We start from the raw sequence: 21001 nt of genomic DNA, 5'->3' as shown, positions 1-21001 counted from the left end.
CAGCTTTTCTCAAAGTTAGTCTACTGAAAAACGGTGTAGGAAACAGGCAGTTAGGCATAATATGAAAAGGCCTCATAGCCCCGAAATTGAGGGCCTTGATGAGGGTAATCAGCGGTCTTGGTTTGCCGGAGAATTAAGTGCTTGCAGGGATGCAGGATTTTCAGTGCTAAAATTGGGGAGAGTCTGGCCAACAAGGTTGGTCACCCCAGCCTTGGCCCTTCCTCACAGAAACTGGACTGAGCTCTAGGAGCTCAGCACCCTGTTCCAGGCTCCCTTGAATTTGGCTTCCTCTCTGTGTTCCCTTTCCCAGCTGCTACCTGCACGGAAACAGACACAAGTTTGGGAAGCCGAACAAGGTCTGTCGGCCTAGATCAAATAACCTCTGCCTCTCTCTGAGGCCAAGCCAGCTCCAATCCTTCTCCCTTATTCAGTAACCCTGGGCCCAGTGAACTACCCCCATCGATAATCCCAGTGGCCCCTGAAGTGGCTGTGGGGTTGGCCAGGTCCCTGAAGTGGCTGTGTGGAAGCAGGCAGGCTCAAGAGGCCTGGGCAGCCGGGCTGAAGCAAACAGCAGCAGGTTTACCTTGTGAAGAGCAGCTGCACCATGTCTACGAGAGTGTGCTCTGCGGATTTTCTCAATAACTCTGCACAGGCAAAAACAAATAACACAGGTGTCATTACTTGCTGTGCTATTATCAGGAGGCTTCTCAGAGCAGACTCCCCTCCAAACCTTGTTTACTAAGGATTATGCCAAACTTATTAAAACCAGCTTCAGCTCAGCCTGGCAGCCACAACTTCACTAGCCCACAAGGTGGCACTCCTGAGACAAGGGAAAAAACGGGGGTGGGGGGGCTGGGGGAGGAGTGCTCAATAATGCGTTTTCAAGGGTTTCAGGCTGGTGTCAATCCCAGAAAGACCCAAGGGAGACAGATTTGGTGCCTGGGCTAAGTCAGTTGGAGATCTATCCCAATTCCTGTCCTGGCACAATGAACAAGGTCTCTATATTCTAGCTGTGCGATAGTCAAGTAAAGACTTCTAGACCCCTCTGACTCCACAAGGTAGACGAACAAGTCCTGAGTTTTCCACCTCTCTGGGGTTCAGAGACAGCATTCTATATTTATACTCACAGACACTGGCCCTAGGAATGGTGACAGGCCCAATATTCAAGCACCTACCACTGAGCCTCATTTCAAAGCAGATCCGGAAGCAAGACTGCATAATCTCACACACAGATTCATTGGTTAGGTGGGAACCCACTGGGGTCAGCAACAGAGTTCGCAGCACCTACCAGGAGGAAAGAAGAGATACAGTGATAAATGAAGCAGGCTAAGTAAAGTAGGATGTACCTAGAGGAGAGAAGCTGCCTCCTGTTCCTTTAGTCTCCTACAGAAGCACTCGGGTGAGAAAGAGAGGTTAGCAAGAATGCTGACCTCACTTCAGTTTGGGGGCGGAAGGCGGATCTCTCAGGAACTTATCTTGGGAACTGTGCCTTTACTCTCCATGACCCTGACAGAGATCAGCACTCATTCCAGCCCTAGTCCATGAGCCCCACAGATGGATGGCAGATATGGTCTGCCAGAGGTACAAGTGTATTAAGGGCTTCGGTATTTGATATCAATTAATTTAAAGCTTTTAATTATTTTCCTTAGAAAAGCTTTTACTCTGGGTACTCTAGCTGCTTGTTTGGAAACAAAGTAGCTCCTTAAGCCCCAGTGGAGTCAAAACACAGCTTTGTGCCGCCTGCAGTCTTGGGTAAGGAGAGCCGTTAGCACCAGCTCCTGGCCATTAGCCTAATTGCTCTTCCCCTCCATTTACCTGAAGGATTTTCATCAGGACAACCTCATCGCTGGCCGGATCTGTGCCCACAAAACGGGCGTGGGTGACAGCATCTGCCATGTTCTCCATGCCCTCTGCTGTGCCCTCATGAGTGGGATCTGCTCCAACAAAAAAAGAAAAGAGTAAGTGGTATGGAGAAGAGAGACGGGCAAGATATCCTGTATAGGGACTGCCTTGAGAGACTTTGTTTTTCTCTTCTTCAGTTTCCTAACCCATGGCTGCTTGAGCTACCTGAGAATTTTTGCTAATAACTGGCTTTCACAAGCTCCTCAGCATAAATCCCACTGTGTAAAAACAGTGGTTCTCAAACCTAAGTAGATATCAGAATCACTTATAAGATTTGTTAAAAATATAAATTGCTGGGCCCACTCTGAGAACTTCTGATTTAGTAGATTTACAGTGGGGCCTGAGAATGTGCATTTCTAACAAGACCCTAGGAGAAGTTAATGCTGCTGGTCAGGGGGACCATACTTTGGACTCACTGGTATAAAGCTACTCATTTCATAGAGGAAGGACCTACAAATAGGAGTTTTTGGCCCAGAGCAAGGGCCAAGTAGGACCAGACCTTTGTATACCACGGTTGCAGACTTTCTCTGTTCATGTGTTCTCTCTTTTTTTTAAATGTTTTATTTATTTTTGAGAGAGACAGAGACAGTATGAGCAGGGGAGGGTCGGAGAGAGAGAGAGAGAGAGAGAGAGCGAGAGAGNCTATTCTTTCACCTTAAGCACAAGACAGATATTAGAAACTGTTAAAGGATAATTTTTTTTTTTAGTTTATTTTTGAGAGAGACAGAAACAGTATGAGCAGGGGAGGGTCGGAGAGAGAGAGAGAGAGAGAGAGAGAATACAAAGCAGGCTCCAGGTTCTGAGCTAGCTGTCAGCACAGAGCCCGAGGTGGGGCTTGAACCCAAGAACCGTGAGATCATGACCTGAGCCGAAGTTGGACACTTAACTGAGCCACCCAGGTGCCCCTCATGTGTTCTCTTTCAACACATCTCTCTGATTGCTTTTGGAGTTTTGTGTTCAGGTACAAGTGAGGTAGAAGAGTAGGGGAAAGAAATGGACAGTCACTGCTGCCAATACTTATATCTGGGTGCCACGTTATGGCAAATGAGAGACTTCTTCCTGCTTTGGTTTCATTCTTACTTAAAACAATATGACATGGAGGAAGAATCATTTTACCAGTTAACTGAACACATATTAGAAGAAAAAGGGGACAAACTAAACAGGATTGGAAGTTGGCTGACTGGGGAGTAGGAGGAAGAGAGAATTTCAACAGTGAATAAGAAGAGGGGAGAAGCTAGATCAGACAGCCAGCACCATGCTGGAAACTAACACAAATACTGCCAAGGAAGAAACTGCTCCCATTAATCTGCTAAATATCCACAAGGAGTAGCCAAAGAAGTGGCCTTCATCAAGGCCTGCAAGGGTCTTGCAGAACTGCCTGGATTATCCTTGAAAGGGAAACATAAGTAGGGAAAAAAAGGAGGGACATGGCAAGGCTTTGCGAGTGACAGAGAAAGGTTGCTCCAGAGGTGGCATGGTGTAATACAGGAGCACCTCCTAGTTTTAAGCAGTGGGAATTAAGCTTATCATTTTTTTCTTTCTTGGTACCCGAAATTAACAGAGTTCCTGAGCCTAAAGTTCAGGGGTATAGCTGAGAAACCATAACATTTCCCTCATAACAACAATCCTGAAGACTTTGATGAATTATAAGCGATTCTCATTTGTTTTCTTTTTTTTTTCTGTCCAGGTTAGTCTCTGACACCTGGTCAAAGACTCTGTCCATACAGCATGCTCCCACTCAGCATCAGGAGTGGTTACTTAGAGTTCATGCAGAAGGAAGCTAATTTCATGATGATAACATAGTATATGGGGCGCCCTAGCTCCTTCTATCACCCCAACTCTCCATGTTTCTCCCATTCAACTCAGGAAATATAACCTGAAGGCCCTTGCCTGAGTCTTCTCTTACAGCCCTTGCCTGACCATCCTTATTCAGGCCTCCACGATCCATAGTAGGACTTTTCCGTGCACAGGAAATCCAGGTCTTCAGTGTTGTGTGGGGTTTCAGAGCTCTGTAAATGGCAGCTTTACTCCTGCTTCATAAGGCTCCTACAGGTCTATTTCTTACCCTCTTTCAGTAATCTCCCTTGTTAAAGTAGTTTAACGATCTCTTTGTAGCTCTTATCCTCTGAGCTTGAATGAAATAGCAAAGTTAATTTTCTAAAAAAGGCAGGTACGAATGATAGGTCTTTAGAACCACAGGCAGAGCCCGCCAGGCAATCAGTGGCACAAATCCTGGTCTGGCAGCTGTGTGGGGCCAAACATATGCTGATCCTTGGAGCAGGATCTAAAATAATTCTAGAAGCCTTGGGTCACAGGATTGACAGGTGAGGGATAATTTCTTCTAGGATAGCCTAAACAAAAGATTGTTTGGCTTGAGCTCACTTAGCAGAACTTGTCTTCCCCAGGACCCTGTCCTTAGAATGTCCTCCTTTCCTAGCCACTCTGGAGCAGACTGAAGGTAAAGCTGCCAATCTTGTCTCCTTTGCCCTCTGGCTTTCATACACTCCTTCCTGCTACCCCCTTTCTCATGCCCACTGCAATCACCACCTCCAGCATTCTCTTTTCCCACCACAGGAAACTCCAGTGACCAGCTGGCCTGAGGTCTCCAATGACAAGCTTGTCTGCCAAGTCCAGGAAAGAGAGAGAGGAACACTGACAAGGGAGCAGAGGGAAGAAGCATAGAGGGCAGCTGCTGGAGGCTGTGGAAAGAGATGACCTGCAGGTGGTGCTCAGGGCAAGGCTGGAAGTAGCTGGGCCCGATTTTTGCTCAGGAAAAGTATGAAGCTAAGACTAGGATATCTGAAGAGACAGATGCCCCTCTTCAGAAGCTAGCTGGCACCCAGGATTTCTGCTCAGGATCCTGAATGCTTCTGCTAAGCAAATCCCACTTTCTAGAAAAGATAAAGTGCCTTCTTGCCCTGAACCAAAGGCCTTTTTTTTTTTCTCTAGCTAGCTACAGCCTGAGCTGCTCTTTTCTTGTCTCCTTACTTAGAAACAAAGACAGCTGTCTGTTTTCTATGTTCCTCATCCCTGTGCATGGGCTAGCAATAGGGGAAAAGTAATTCAGGATCCTGAGTGACAAGACCAACTAATAAGGAATCCAAAAGACACCATAAACAAATTCAGACATAAACAACAGACTGGATAAAATATCTGGGCTAGATTGGGAGAAAATATTTGTAATACTATAATAGACAATTGGTTGATATCCCCACTATACAAAGAACTCCTGTAAATTAATAAGAAAAACAAAACTTCAGTAAAATAATAGAAAGAGGAGAAGAAATGCAAATGTTTAACTTAAAAACAATAAAATACTAGTTTTCACTCATCAAATTAGCACAAATGAATAGTGTTAATATTTAAAAAAACTTTTTTTAATGTTTTTATTTATTTCTGAGAGAGAGAGAGAGAGAGCGCGTGAGCAGAGGAGGGTCAGAGAGAGAGGGAGACACAGAATCCAAAGCAGGCTCCAGGCTCCGAGCTGTAAGCACAGAACCTGACGTGGGGCCTGAACTCACAAACTGAGAGATCATGACTTGAGCCAAAGTAGGACACTTAACCAACTGAGCCACCCAGGCACCCCGAATAGTGCTAATATTCAGTGCAGGTGTCAGTGTGGGGAAATGGAAACTCAAACACTACTGTTGGAAGTATAAATACTATAAGCTTTTGAGAAAGCAGCCTGGTAGCACATAGAAAAATGTAATATGCTCATGGTGTTTAATCCAAAAATTTCAAGTACAGGAATCTATCATACAAAGGAAAATTAATAAGGACATATGAACAAGGATGCTTATTTCAGCATTATTTGTAAGTTGCTCAAATTAGGAAACTGAAATATTAAATATTATTCAAGAAAAAGATTGATGTTATAGCTATACTATAGAAATTATACACCTTTACTAAGAGGAAAAAAAATCTTACCAAGGGCTCGAGGGGATGGGAAATGGTTCCTTAATGTTTAGAGTTTCTTTTGGGGCAAAAAAGTTTGGGAAGCAGATAGTGGTGATGGTTGTACAACACTGTGAATGTAATTAATGCCAATGAATTGTATACTTAAAAATGATAAAATGGCAATTTTTATATTATTATATATCTTACCACAATAAAAGAAGAATATATAAACTTCCAGTTATAAGATTTATAAGTTCTGGGGATGTAAGGTACAACATGATGACTACAGTTAATAATACTCCATTATGTATTTGAGGAGCACCTGACTGGCTCAGTTGGAAGAGCATGAGACTCTTGATCTTGGGGTTGTGAGTTTGAGCCTTAGGTATAGAGATTACTTAAATAAATAAACTTAAAAAAAAAAAAAAAACTACATTGTATATTTGAAAGTTGCTAAGAGAGTAGATCTTAAAAATCCTCATTACAAGAAAAAAAAGGAAACTATGAAGTGATAGATGTTAGCTAGATTTATTGTGGTAATCATCTGTAACATATATTAAATCATGTTGTACACTGTAAATTAATACAATGTTATATGTCAATTATATCTCAATAAAACTGGGGGAAAAATAAATCAGATGGATAATTATGTCACGTACATCTTTCTAAGCTAATACTATTAAGTGAAAAAGGAGAAAATCCATAGCACATAATCCTGTTTTTTTTTTTTTCTAAATGTTTTATTTATTTCTAGGAGAGAGAGAGAGAGAGAGACAGCGTGAGCAGGGGAGGGTCAGAGAGAGAGGGAGTCATAGACTGAAACAGGCTCCAGGCTCTGAGCTGGCAGTCCGCATTGAGTCCGATGCGGGGCCCGAACCCACGAACCACGAGATCATGACCTAAGCAAAACTCAGACGCTCAACTGACTAAGCCACCCAGGCGCCCCATATAATCCTGTTTTTTAAATGATACTTTATATAGCACAAACGAGAATCCCAAGGAAACGTTCCCTCCCTCCCCACACTGTAAGACCTGAGTCAATTAGCATAATGAGTAACCAATAACAGTCTTATTTCTTTCCTACAAGGAAACAGATGGCTGGGAGAAACTTTCCAGTATCACCAGACCATTGCCTAAGGCCTGACCACCCAGGAGAGGCAGGGAATGAAGTGCTGTGGTCATCCAACAAAGCCCAAGTTCTTACCTATGAGTGCATAGGACAGGAACTTGTTGACAGAGGTGAGTGCCAGTCCAGTGATAGGACCAGTGGTATCTTCAGAACGAATCACTTCCAGAAATGGACGGAGGAACACATTGGGCTCAATTTCTGAGAGTTCTGCAAGAAAAGAAACAGAAATAAAGTGATGCCATCTGACAAAAAAGTAAACTCTAGAAAAAGACCCTTCTTATCTGTGCCATGAGGCTAGAGTTCTTAGTTCCTGGGTCAATTTCCTCTCTCTGGATTACCTTAAATCAAATCACAGATGTTATCATTTTATCTGTAAAAATTTTTAGTAAGTAGCTCAAAGATTAACAAGTTAAAAAAAAACCCCACAGTATGCTTAATAAATGCTTAAAAAGTTAGCAATAGGGGTGCCTCAGTGGCTGTCAGTTAAGCAACCAACTTCGGTTCAGGTAAAAAAAAACCATTTAGCGGTTCTTGAGTTTGAGCCCTGCATTGGGCTGTCAGCTGTCAGCACAGAGTCCACTTCAGATCCTCTGTCTCCCTCTCTCTCTGCCCCCACCCCTCAAAAAACATATAAAAAATTTTTTTTAATGTTTATTTATTTTTGAGAGAGAAAAAGAGAGACAGAGACAGAGCGTGAGTGGGGAGGGGCAGAGAGAGAGGGAGACACAGAACCCAAAACAAATTCCAGGTTCTGAGCTCTCAGCACAGAGCCTGATGTGGGGCTTGAACTCACAAATTGAGCCAAAGTTGGATGTTTAACCAAATGAGCCCCCCAGGTGCCCCTAAAAATAAATAAACTTTAAAAAAATTAGAAATAAGGGGTGCCTGGGTGGCTTAGTTGGTTAAGCGTCCGACTTTCACTTAGGTCATGATCTCACGGTTCATGGGTTCGAGCCCTGCGTCGGGCTCTGTGCTGACTGCCAGCTCAGAGCCTGAAGCCTGTTTCAGTCTGTGACTCCCTCTCTCTCTGACCCTCCCCTGCTCACGCTGTGTCTCTCTCTGTCTCCTAGAAATAAATAAACATTAAAAAAAAAAAGAAAATGGTTAAGATGGTAAATTTTATGTTATATATATTTTACCACAATTTGAAAAATTAAAAGTAATTCTTTAATATCACCAAATATTGTTGGGTCAATTTTCCATGTCCAATTCACCACTCTCCCTAGTGACACATGGATAAATCTCATCTCGAGTATAGCCAAAATAGCCAAAGAGGTCCTAGGATGAGCTGCTGTCTTTATGTCTTTTGCTGTTATGGTCAAGGTCACTTCTCTTAGAGATAAGGAACAGCACATCCCAGGAAGGTGAGGGGAAACCCTGAGGTTTATAGTCCTTTGCCGGAAAAATAAGCCTAAAAAGAACAAAAGGCTGCACAGTCCCTACTCACGGGGATAGTTTGTAATTTTGGAAGGTCCTGTCCACTCTTTAGCTCCCTTTCTGCATAGCGTAAAGCAAAGGGCTAACTGTGCTGAGATGAAGGAGCAATTCATAACCTTTATTTTACAGATGAGAAAAATAAGGCTTAGATAAACTACAAGATTGGCTCCAAATTACATAGCTAATAAGAAGCAGAGCTGGGATTTGAACATGGTTTCAAAATTTGTGAAACCATTAGATCTATTCTACCTAATTACCAGCATGTACTCCTGAATTTAGGTTTCATTCCAGGTCTGAGAAGCTGCACTACACTGGACTTGCTCTCCACACTGCTCTAGAGAGTCTGTTTTTCTAGATTTGGCAGTCCATCCATCAGTCTTGCAGAGACTAGCTCCCTAAAAGGCTTCCTAAATTGCCTAGAGAGATTTAGGGACAAGATCAAGGCTGCCCGCCTTTAGAGACAAAAGAAAGCTGGGTTTTCTGAGCACCATTATTTTCATGCAAATCCAAGGAGCTTCCCACTCAATTCCTACCACTCCCCTCTTTGAGTAAACATTCCCCAGCCCGGCTGCTCCTCAGATTAATGCTTTAATTAATTGGCAGATTGGGTAGCATTTTCCAAGCCTGTATGTACAGTGATCACATCAGCTGTATAAAACCTGCTTCTTATCCCCCACCTACCCCCACCTAGAGATGTACAATTTGCAGGAAAAACCTGGAGAAAAACCTTTGTGTGTGTGAGGTGGTAAAGAGTTGAGGTATAAGGAACAGAAATATTAAAAAAGCTGAAATTTATAAAATATTTTTAAAGCACATTAAAAAATATAAAGTCAACTAGTCTTGCTGCTTTAGAAACATAACTATTACATATGATTTGGTCTGTCATTTTAAAAATATCATTGGGGCCCCTGGGTAACCACCCAGGCAGGTGAGCATCTGACTCTTGATTTTGGTTCAGGTCATGATCTCACAGTTCATGAGACTGAGCCCCATATAGAACTCTGCAGGGATAGTTCAGAGCCTGCTTGGGATTCTCTCTCTCCCTCTCTGTCCCTCCCCTGCTCTCTCTCAGAATGAATAAATAACTTAAAAAAATATGGTCATGTTTACTATATTTGAGATATAAAAGTCTAGATGGAAAAAATCATCTTTAATTGAGAGGTGGGGCAGGGAACAGATTTTCTGAGCTTTCATCCAGTTGCTATAACTGTACTTTCTGGAAAGACTGGGGAAATTTCACAGCCATGGTTTGACACTTCCAGAGCCATTACGTATTTTCTTCCCATCCAAGCACTAACCACGTCCAACCCTGCTTAGTTTCCGAGATCAGACGAGATCTGGTGCGTTCAGGGTGGTGTGGCCATAGACCATTACATCTTTTCTTAAATTTGGTAAAATCGACTCTCTTTGGTATAGTGTTCCATAAATTTTAACATATGTATAGATTCCTGTAATCACTGTGAAGATGTGACAACTGGGATACAGAACATGTTCTGTATGAACTCCCTCTTATCTCTTTATAGTCACAGCCTCGTAGCCACCCGAACCCTTGTCAACAACCATGGATATATGCCTCCACACTACAGTTTTTTTTTTTTTTTTAATTTATTTCTAGGAGAGAGAGAGAGAGAGACAGCATGAGCAGGGGAGGGTCAGAGAGAGAGGGAGTCACAGACTGAAACAAGCTCCAGGCTCTGAGCTGGCAGTCAGCACAGAGCCCGACGCGGGGCACGAACCCACGAACCGCGAGATCATGACCCAAGCGAAAGTCGGACGCTTAACCGACTAAGCCACCCAGGCGCCCCCACACTACAGTTTTATCAAGAAGGTCATAAAATGGAGTCATACAGTGTGTTACTTTTGAGACTGGCTTCATCATCCTCAGCATGACGCCTCTCAGATTCATGTAAACTGTTACATAGATCAATAGTTTGTTCCCTTTTAATGCTGAGTGGTATTCCATTTCATGGATGTGCCAATTTGTTTATCCATTCACTAGTTGGAGGACATTTATTTGGCTTCTCCAGTTCGAGGCAATTTTGAGTAAAGCTGCTATAAACATTCATGTACAGGTTTTCGCATGAAGAACTTTGGTTTGCATTTCTCTAGGATAAATACCCAGGAGTGGGATCTCTGGGTCAAAGGGTAAGTGTATGTCCAGCTTTATAAGACACTGCCAAACTGTTTTCCAGTCTCTGTGTGACTTTGCATTCCCACCAGCGATGAGAATCTGGGTTTTGCCCATCCTCTCCTGTACTTGGTATTTTCAGTATTTTTAGTTAAGCCATCCTAGTAGGTAGGTAGTGGTATCTCCATTGGTTTACATTTGCATTTCCCTAATGGCAAGTGACACCGAACATCTTTTTCATGTGCTTATTTGCCATCCATGTATCCTTTTTAGTGGAAATGTCTGTTCAAGTCTTTAGCCCATTTTTTAAACGGAACTCTTTGTTTTCTTACTGTTGAGATTATTTTCTTGTTTTTTTTTAAAGTTTATTTATTTTGAAAGAGAGAGCGAGAGAACGAGCATGAGAGTGGTCACAAATGGGGGAGGGGCAGAGAGAGAGGGAGAGAGAATCCCAAGCAGTCTCTGCACCATCAGGGCAGAGCCTGATGTTGGGCTCAAACTCATGAACCCCAAGATCATGGCCTGGGCTGAAAGCAAGAGTCAGACGCTTAACTGAGCGATCCAGAAGTCCTCTTACTATTAGGTTTACAGACTTTTTTTTTTTTAAAGTTTTATCTATTTATGTTGAGAGACACAGAGACAGCACCAGTGGAGGAGGGGCAGAGAGAGGGAGACAGAATCCCAAGCAGGCTCTGCATTGTCAGTACAGAGCATCATGTGGGGCTCAAACCCATAAACCATGATTCAATGACCTGAGCTGAAACCAAGAGTCCGACACTCAAAACGACTGAGCCACCCAGGCACCTCGAGTATAGAGACTTCTTCATTCATTCTGAATTCAAGTCCTTTATTGGATACAGTGATTTACAAATATTTTCTCCGAGTCTGTAGCCTGTCTTTTCAATCTCTTAATGGTATGTTTCACAGAGCAGGCATTTTTACTTTTGATGAAGTGGTATATCACATTTTTTTCTTTTGTGCATTGTGTTTTTGGTGTCATATCTAAGTACTCTTTACCTAATCCCAGGCCACAGAGATTTTTCTGTTTTCTTCTAAAAAATATACAGGTTTATGCTTTTTGTTTACTTCTGTGATCTGTATTCAGTTAATTTTTCTACAATGTGTGATGTTTCGATGGAGGTTCTATTTTGTTTTGCATATGGATGTCCAGTTGTTTGAACAGCTTTCCTTGAAAAAGAATTCTTGCTCTACTGAATTGTCGTCACTGCACCTTTGTCAATCATCAATTAGCCTTATTTTTGTGAGTATATTCTAGGTTCACTATTCTGTTCCACTGATCTTTGTCTCTAACTCTCTTGAAAGTACACTGTCTTGATTAACTTTATTCTAAGTCTTTTTTAAAAAATTTTTAATGTTTTTATTTACTTCTGAGAGAGAGAGAGAGAGAGAGAGAGAGAGAGAGAGAGAGAGAAAGAGAGAGAGAGAGAGAGAGAGACAGTGTGAGCAGGGGAGGGTCAGAGAGAGAGGGAGACACAGAATCCAAAACAGGCTCCAGGCTCTGACCTAGCTGTTAGCACAGAGCCTGATGCGGGGCTCGAATCCACGAACTGTGAGATCATGACCTGAGCCAAAGTCAGACACTTAACTGACTGAGCCACCCAGGAGCCCCTATTCTAAGTCTTAAAATTAGGTAGTGATCCCTCCAACTTTATTATTTTTCAATACTGCTTTCAGCATTCTAGTTCTTTGCCTTTCCATTTCAACATAAATTTGTCTGTATTTACAAAAAAAATCTTGTTGGGAATTTGATAGGAATTGCACTGAGTCTATAGATCAGTTTGGGGAGAAATGATATCTTTACTAAGTTGTGCCTACCAATTCATAGACACGGTAATCTCTCTGTTTATTAATTTCTTTCATCAGTGTATTATCGTTTTCAGCATACAGATTTTGTATATGTTTTGTTAGATTTATACCTAAGAATTTAATTTTTACTTGGTATGTTTGTAAATGATATTGTGTTTTGTTTTCAGATGTTTTAATATTTAGAAATGGGACTGATTTTGTTTTGTTTCAAACCAGAACATTTACTATATGGCTGATGACTGAAATCCTTAAGATGAACTGGATACTGCAATAGTTGCCCTCTTGGGCTTAGGTGCTGTTCTTTTGTGGAACCCATGCCTGAATCTGCAGTATACAATTTTTAGGTGCCTCATTAGACCGTCCCAGTAGTATTTCATCTTTTACCGTTGGCACTCCAGTTGTACTTTCTCTTCTGCTTAGCAGGATAGCCATAACCTGCCACAGGTTGACTTCTGAAGGTGGAAGGCCTTAGAGTCACAGCAGTGGCACAACTTGTGTGTCTTATTGTGACACTTTGCAAATGATGGTATCCCCTTCATCATCTCGTTTCTGTGGCCAAGACCAAAGAGATGAAATAGGATTGATTTTTGTGTGTTGAACTTATATTCTGGGACTTTACTAAACTCATTTGGTTAGTTCTAGGATTTTGTTGTTGTAGAGTCCTTGGGGGTTTCTACATAAACAATTATGTTATCTGCAAATAGTTTTATTTCTTCCTTTCCAATGTACATGCCTTTTATTTCCCTTTCTTGTCTCACTGCACTGGCTGGGACTTCCAATAGCATGAAAGTAGATTTTTTTCTTTGTTGCCAGCCTTAGGCTAAATACATTCAGTGTTCCACTGTAAAGTATGATGTTAGTCACACGTTCACTACCATGAGTGGATATTATATTTTATCAAATGCCTTTTCTTCATCAATTGATATGATCAAGAGCTTTTTCTTCTTTAGAATGTTAAGATGGTAGATTGATTTTCAGATAGTGAATCTTCCTTGCATTCCCAGGATAAAACCTTACTTAGCCTTGGTATATTATTCTTTTAATATATTGCTAGACTTCATTTGCTAATCTTCTGCTTTGTAAGGTAAAAGCTCACTATGGCATGAGAGGCCCGGAGCAGGCAGGAGTGTTATCATATAAAGCTTGGACAAAGTCCCATAGAGAACTCTCTGGAGGCTGTGGATGTGGCTCACATAGTATATAATCCAGTCAATGGACAAGTGATCATTAGTCTCACTACTACCAATAGCCAGGCATATGACACCCAAGCTCATCTGTCAAATTAGGTAGCTGGAATCTATTACCACTAAACTGCATTCATTCCAGCACTTCTATTCTGTGAGTCAATGCTTATGGAGACTTAGTTATGGAAAACTAGAAGAGCTGGACTTTTTTTTTTAAGATTTTATTTTTAAGTAATCCCTACACCCAATGTGGGAATCAAATACACAACCCCAAGATCAAGAGCTGCATGCTCCACAGGCTGAGCCAGCCAGGCACCCCAGAGCTGGACTTTTTAATGAGCCCACCAGTAACCTTCATTATCACCCTCACTCCCATACCCCTACAAAAAAATGGAATTATGATATATACTTTGAACTTTCCCAAGAGTTTGGTCTAGGCAGAATTGGAGTTTTGCTCTCTAGGTTCAACTGCTGATTGCTAGGAGCATCACTCTAACATGAACAACTCCTGCAGCTTTTGGTGGGCAGGGGAGGTGGGGATGGCAGGGGACACTGTGTTTCTAGCAGGGCATCACTTGTAAGGTCATTTCTTTCTTTTTTAATAAGCAATTTTTTTTTAAATGTTTGTTTATTTATTTTTAGAGAGAGGTAGAGCATGAGCAGAGGAGGGGCAGAGAGAGAGAGACAAAGAATCCCAAGCAGGCTCCACACCATTAGCACAGAGCCCAACATGGGGCCCAAACTCACAAACCACAAGATCATGACCTGAGCCAAAATCAAGAGAGGGACACTTAACTAACTGAGTCACCCAGGTGCCCCAGGACATTTCTGATTTGGTGTTTTGTTTTTTTTTAATTTTTTTAAATGTTTGTTTATTTTTTTGAAGGAGAGAGAGAGAGACTGTGAGCAGGTGAGGAGCAGAGATAGAGGGAGACACAGAATCCCAAGCAGGCTCCCGGCTCCAAGCTGTCTGCAGAGAGCCTGACATGGGGCTCAAACCCATGAACTATGAGATCATGACCTAAGCCGAAGTCCGACTCCCAACCGACTGAGCCACCTAGGCACCCCAGGCCATTTGTGATTTCAGAGGTACCTCTTTGTAAACACATTAGTAAACACTTTAAAAAACAAAACAAAACAAAACAATACTGGAATTTCAATTCATAATCTTGTTAAAATGTTCATATGGTCCTCTAACAAGGTGCTTCTCAATTTGCCTGTGGTTAAGGGCCAATTTTTTTTTCCTTTTATTAATCCACTGCAGAGGCATTGTTTTATAAACTATAATAAAATGAACTGCTAGAGAATGATATTTAAAAAACAAAGACATAATACGATACAAACTCAATTTTATTATTAGGATCAACATATATAAAATTACTTTCAAGATGTTAGAAAAATTGCTAAATGTTTTCCCTCAATTTCTGTACACATCCCATCATAACAAGCAGCAGTTTGTGAACCTAAAATGGTTTACAGACTATACTCTGAGTAAGAGTCCTCTACAAAAATAAACCCTAATTTTCAACTGGCCGTTCTAGAAAACGCTCCAAATCCTAGGTATTACAGCTAAGATAGGCCCTAAAAATAATTTATGAATGAGAGACTTAAGATTTAGAAAGGTTAAAGTAATTTGTACAAGGCTACAAAGCCAGTTCGTGTTGGACCTGGGACTAGAAGTTGAGGGCACTATGTAAAAACATGAGCTTCTGAGCAGGATTCAAATTCCAGTTTTACAACTTAATGGCTGTGTGATAGATACTAAATTTTCAAAGCCTGTATTTTATCAGGTGTTAAAATAGGTGTTAGAGAATTAAAATAAATTACATTTAAAAACAAATAACAGTAGCTAACATTTATTGAGCATATACTATGTGTCAGGCACTGTGCTCGGTAATTTACATATATTATCTCATGTAATACATGTAAAATATATTGTACAATTCTAGTTTGTTAGCTCTGGAGTCCCAGTCCAGGATTCTTAATACTCTAGTTACTGTAAGTTCAGTTTATTTCCTGAGATTTAAGTAAATATCAAAAACGTAAAAGGCAAGCCTTCTATTTTTGATTACTAAACCTTAAAAGGGATAAAAATGAAGGATAGATGCTGAGATAACTAATGGTTATTATTTATGTAGGGTGCAATTTGGGACAGCTCTTTTAATTTCTGAGGGTTTCAGCTTTTCCCAAGGTATGCATAGTTACCAGAGACAGGAAGAGGCTTCCCTTTTTAAACAAATGATTGAAACATTCATCCTTTTTAGAAGAGATACAAATAACAACATTAATAGGAGCTACTATTTATTACCTTGTGCCATGCCATGTGCTAAGACCTTATATACCTTTTCTCTTTACTCCATTTTGAAGATGAAAATGAGACTTAGAAAGTAGATCTACCCATCAGCTAAGGCTGTACAACCAGCAAGTGGTGTAAATGGGAATCAAATCCAGGTTCATGTGACTCCAAAATCTGTGCCCCTAGCTATTCAACTCCACTGCTTCCTATGAAGCCAGAACAGAAAAGTTTCTGGTGTTCTGCTTCCTGGCTCAGCCTGCCTGGGGAATGAGATTCAATTGTCTAGATCTTCAGAAGAGTGAGAAAGCTGCCTGAGTCCTTCAGAGGAAAGGTGCCATGCTGCCGCTCATAGTAAGCAGGCTGATTAATTTCACAACCAAGGAGACATCTGATACCACTACCAAGCGGCCAAAATTCCTGCCCTGGAAGGCTGTCAACTTCAAGGCACAAACAGTCCAGTAAACAGAGAGTGCAGATCAGGTAGAGGGGTACTCTGAAGGTGACTGGTTCATGTTCCAAGATGGGAAAGAAAAAAAAAAAAAGGAATGATTACAAGGAGGGGAAATTCAACTCCCCATTGGAGAAAGAACACTTGGGATCCTTCTAGGACTAGGCCACCTGCTTCTAAAACTAAATCTGAGTCCTACTTCTGGCTGCATAAGAACAATTACAACAAGAATTATTAACATATTTCTGAAGAAGCTCATGAACCACTTCAACACAAAGCAAAGTGAAATCCTTTAGAGATGTCTTGGTGGTACTCTGCTCATACTCTCTGTTCAACAGCAGTAAGCAGGGAGCTCAACTCCATATATAATGATAGTAAAACAGAGAAGTGTCAGTTTGGCCCTATAGCAATTTGAGAGTCTACAGATGTCCCCCAAGTCTCTTGTCTTTTTAAACGATAAGGTGACCTGTCTGAAAGGGAATGTATCCTGACGCTGTTTTCTCTTTGTACGTGAGAGCCTGCCACCCTCTCTGATAATCTATGTCAAGGGTCTCAACAGTGGCATCAAGGACTGCCCTTAGACAAAAGGAAACACTTTCTTCTTAGCCTACAGGGGAGCAGTCACCAACCTCCCAGGAGGGTGGTGTTCTCCAGCCTGCAGCAGCCTTTTCTCATTTGGCCAGCATTGGGCTGGCACATTCCTGAGCCAAAATGCACACATAAGCTGCTTTCCCTGGTAGCGAAGCTCTTCACTCCTGAGTGATTCTTGTCAGGGGCGGTTGGGCATTCTCAATTGGATTACGCTGACAAGGAAAAAGGCCTGTGGTATATTATTTCAACACCATTTGGCTTCAGAAATGCCTGTCTCGACCCTTTTGCCCTCAGAGCCTACTTCTCCCTTCTTACTTTCTAGAGGGTCACCAGCCTGTTCCCATCCTTGCTCTTCATCCTGCAAATATTGGCTCATGTTCCTGGAGACCGAATATCGTCATTCACAAGGTAGATCATGTATAACAGACTAATAAGTCAGAGCATGATATAAACAGAAGTTCATTTACCCCTTTTGATACTTCTATATCCAGAGAGACACAGAACAAAATTATCTGAGCATAAAAAGCTTTTTGGTTTTTGGCTTTTCTGTTTATGCCTGCACATTCCATTTTAGGAGAAAGTGTTAGGTCCTCATATTCTACTTTTCTCACTATGCTATACCCAGGAATATTTCTTGTAAAAGACAAAGCAAGACTGGGAATGATCTACAAATGGAAATTTTGAGATACTGTCATTTCAGTAGGAAGGAACTGTGCTCTTTGTGGTCACTAAGGGGGACATCAAGCGTAGTGGTCCAAAGCATGAGCAAAACTAAACTTCGGTAAAGCCAGCAGCCTCTGGAGTATCTGCCACACCTGCTATACCTGTATCTTCAGACCTCAGATGGTCAGGTGGGGATTTAGATTTGACTTCGGGAACTGACCCGAAGGGAAGACTACTAAAGAACAGCTCTCAGAGAAATGCACTACCTTGCAGGCTTAAGGGTCAAACCCAGACAAGTCCTTGCAAATTTCTCTATACAATAGGAAAAATAAAATAAAGAAACGTCAAGTCTTGGCCTCTTACTATGTGACCTTGGGTAAAAGACTTCACTGCTCTGGGCCACAGTTTTCTCATCCATAGAGTTTTCCTACGGAAGGTGGTGGTGGCAGTAGTTTAAGTGAATTCCTTAAGCCTCCTTTAGATCCTTAAAACTCACAAAAAGCAAAGTATAATTTGGGACTAAGTGCACATGAATGTAGATAGTCTGCTGTGAAGGCAGCCTGTGGGAAAGCAATTTGTTTGTCTAAGCTCTTGACAGTAGATCCTCTTTTTTCCTTTTCTTAAACAAATGCTTAGTTTCTCAAGGCACCATCAGACTTAGGACAGGGAAGGGAGGAGATTATCTTTGATAATATGATGGTGGCTTAATCACTATTACATCCAGATATAAGGTGGGTCCATGGGCCAGCTAGAAGATAATAGTACCAACCATTTACACTAAGAAAGGCAAATTATTTCTAATCCTTGATCTTTAAAAATTCTTTGGGAAGTATTCATTTTTTAGGCTGATTCTAGCCCTTAATGGCCAATCCAACATGAATAGCCAATTTAGCTTACTGCTAGAAGCTGCCATCTACCACCCTTACAAGAAGAATCCTCCTATTCTATTGTCCACTACAACAACTTTAAATTGACTCAGACATCAGTAACAGCTACACAGATTATTAAGCTTAATTGTTATACATAGATTATGTATTTTATCCTCTCAATAATCCTGAGAAACGGTATTACTGTTCTTATTTTACAGATGAAGAAACCAAGGCTTTAAGTGGTTAAGTGACTTGCCCAAGATCACACTATAAATGAAAGCGGCAGAATTTAGAGCCAGGTCTGTTCTGGTTTCCAAAGTCTATGTTCTTAAACACTGTATTATATTCTTAAATATTATGCCATGCTATTGCTATAGGTTTACTACTAGATATATTAACTGTATGAGTTGGATGGCAAATAAAAATTTAAAACTCAAATATTCTGGAACTGAAGTTTCTTCTCTACCTTTCCTCCTCCCTAACCAATGACTAAACACTGTTAGTTATTGATTTTAGTACTGTCATGAGAATTAAGTATCAGGTTTGCCCAGGTTCCTTCCTAATCCAAGAGGAAGAGTGAGGCCCCTTTAACAAGGCCGGTAGGGCTAAATGAGGCCCACAGGGACTGGCCTCAAACGTATTGCAGAGGCCCGAGGACAGACTGATCCATCTGTCTTACTGAGAGCAAAGTTTGATGTGTATGAACTCTATAAACACTAGTTTTCTCCCTTCTAGAGGAAATTGGCACGTATTGAAAGGAAAGCAATTAGGTTGTAACATACAGGCAAGATAGAGATGCTCTGGTCCTTTACTCTGCCTTGCCATTTTCTGCATACATTGTTCAAGACCAAGACCTAACTTAAGCAGGCAATTTGAAAGCCCAGGAGAAATTAAAAAACTTGTGTTACTATACTTTAAAACAGAACAATTCACCCCAACTTTATGCAGTCATTATACTTGGAGCAACTTTTTCAATCCTAATTCCTCTCATATTTTAGTAAAAAGTTCCAGTGTTTGATAACAGGAAGAGAAGACAATTATAGGTATATTATCAATTACCACTCTGTTTGGTCTCCTCTAGAGGCCCCAAAGGGGCAGTGAAAGGAAATAAAAAAGAACTAAATTCTTAATTAACATTAGCAAAGTCTACAGATATGGAAAAGAGTAAAGGGTCAATAGCCAAAACTTTTGGAGAATCAGAATCCCTAAAGAGTATCAATTATAGGCCTGGGAGCAATCTTTCCCTGTCCCTTAAGTGTACAGAATCCTGTTTTTCAAAGTTTATTTTTACTTGTTTTACTTTTTACTTTTTCTTTTATTTATTTTTTCTTTTTTCTTATTTTTGAGAGAGAGAGAGACAGAGCATGAGCAGGGGAGGGGCAGAGAGAGAGGGAAGGAGAGAAAGAATCCCAAGCAGGCTCTGCAGGGTCAGCAAAGAGCCCGACTTGGGGCTCAAACTCCCGAAATTGTGAGATCACCACCTGAGCAGAAATCAAGAGTCAGACATTTAACCAAATGAGCCACCCAGGCACCCCCGGAATCCTATTTATTCACTTTTCTCTAACAGATGAAAATGGTTTCTACAGCAGCAGATCATAAATTCTTAGGACACTAAGACTAAGGAATCTTATTCTGCCTCAGCCACTCCTTGCACTACTGGGACTCATTAAGAATTTGATGATAAGAGGGGCGCCTGGGTGGCTTAGTCGGTTAAGCGTCCGACTTTCACTTGGGTCATGAACTCGCGGTTCGTGGGTTTGAGCCCCACGTCAGGCTCTGTGCTGACTGCCAGCTCAGAGCCTGGAGCCTGTTTCAGAGTCTGTGACTCCCTCTCTCTCTGACCCTCCCCTGCTCACGTTGTCTCTCTCTCTCCTAGAAATAAATTAAAAAAAATAAAAAAAAAGAATTTGATGATAAGGTACATTTACTATTTTACAGATGAGGAAAACAAAAGCATCAAAAATGTAACCCATAGGGACCAGGACAACTATTCTAACCACTTACATTCCTGTCTCTAAAGACATGTCTATGAGCTGGAGAATGAAAAAGAACATTTTTGGAAAAAGCAGTACTCTGAGAAGTTATGCTATTTGCTCTGAAAGGTGCCCAGGGAAACTTTTAGACAGCTGAATCTGGAGGAGCAATCCTAAAAGCGTGGGGAAACAACCACGTTCAGAGTACATGCAACAGAACCCGAGTTCAGCCAACACCTGTTTCCCCAACAATAACTGTCTATCTATCTGTCTCTTATTTTATCCCAACTGCACACAATACAAAAGCTGCATTATTCTGGTAAAGTTGCATACCAGCTCAGAGTGTACAGTTAATGTTTTTTACAGCTCACATGTCTTCTTGTGATGGATGGCCATTTTATAATGAAATATTTTATGCTCAATCAACTTACAAATAGTAAGTTCCATTACATGCCATTAAAAATAAACCCCAATTCAGGAAGACTCAGAAAGAAATAAGGAACAAGAGTAGGGTGATTCCTGGAAAGAAAGGAGGGACCCAAGAATGAATCCTCTGTAACTCCTTCAATCCTAAAGAAGGTATAATCCTAAGGAGAATTTGGTCTAAAAAAAGGCATCAACTTCAACAAATGATGCTGGGACAACCGGACATCCATA

At 41.2% G+C, this 21001-nt stretch overlaps 1 protein-coding gene and 1 pseudogene across 4 annotated transcripts in view; both read right to left on the bottom strand.

The window, feature by feature from the left end:
- GBF1 (golgi brefeldin A resistant guanine nucleotide exchange factor 1) overlaps nt 1-21001 on the bottom strand; it is a 121463-nt gene that overhangs the window by 25028 nt on the left and 75434 nt on the right. For all 4 annotated transcript variants that reach the window (XM_077748480.1, XM_077748482.1, XM_077748483.1 and 1 more), the window contains exons 4-7: nt 7004-7135; nt 1816-1934; nt 1176-1284; nt 584-644 (exon numbers count right to left, since the gene is read on the bottom strand). In XM_077748480.1, coding sequence (XP_077604606.1) covers nt 584-644; nt 1176-1284; nt 1816-1934; nt 7004-7135 — 421 coding nt within the window. The remainder of the gene's footprint in view (nt 1-583; nt 645-1175; nt 1285-1815; nt 1935-7003; nt 7136-21001) is intronic.
- On the bottom strand, nt 12569-12862 carry LOC144218539 (large ribosomal subunit protein eL37-like; annotated as a pseudogene).

This window comes from Crocuta crocuta, unplaced genomic scaffold, assembly GCF_008692635.1.
Source record: "Crocuta crocuta isolate KB4526 unplaced genomic scaffold, BGI_CrCroc_1.0 scaffold619, whole genome shotgun sequence".
Lineage (NCBI taxonomy): Eukaryota > Metazoa > Chordata > Mammalia > Carnivora > Hyaenidae > Crocuta > Crocuta crocuta.
This window is presented reverse-complemented; position numbering and strand designations above follow the sequence as displayed.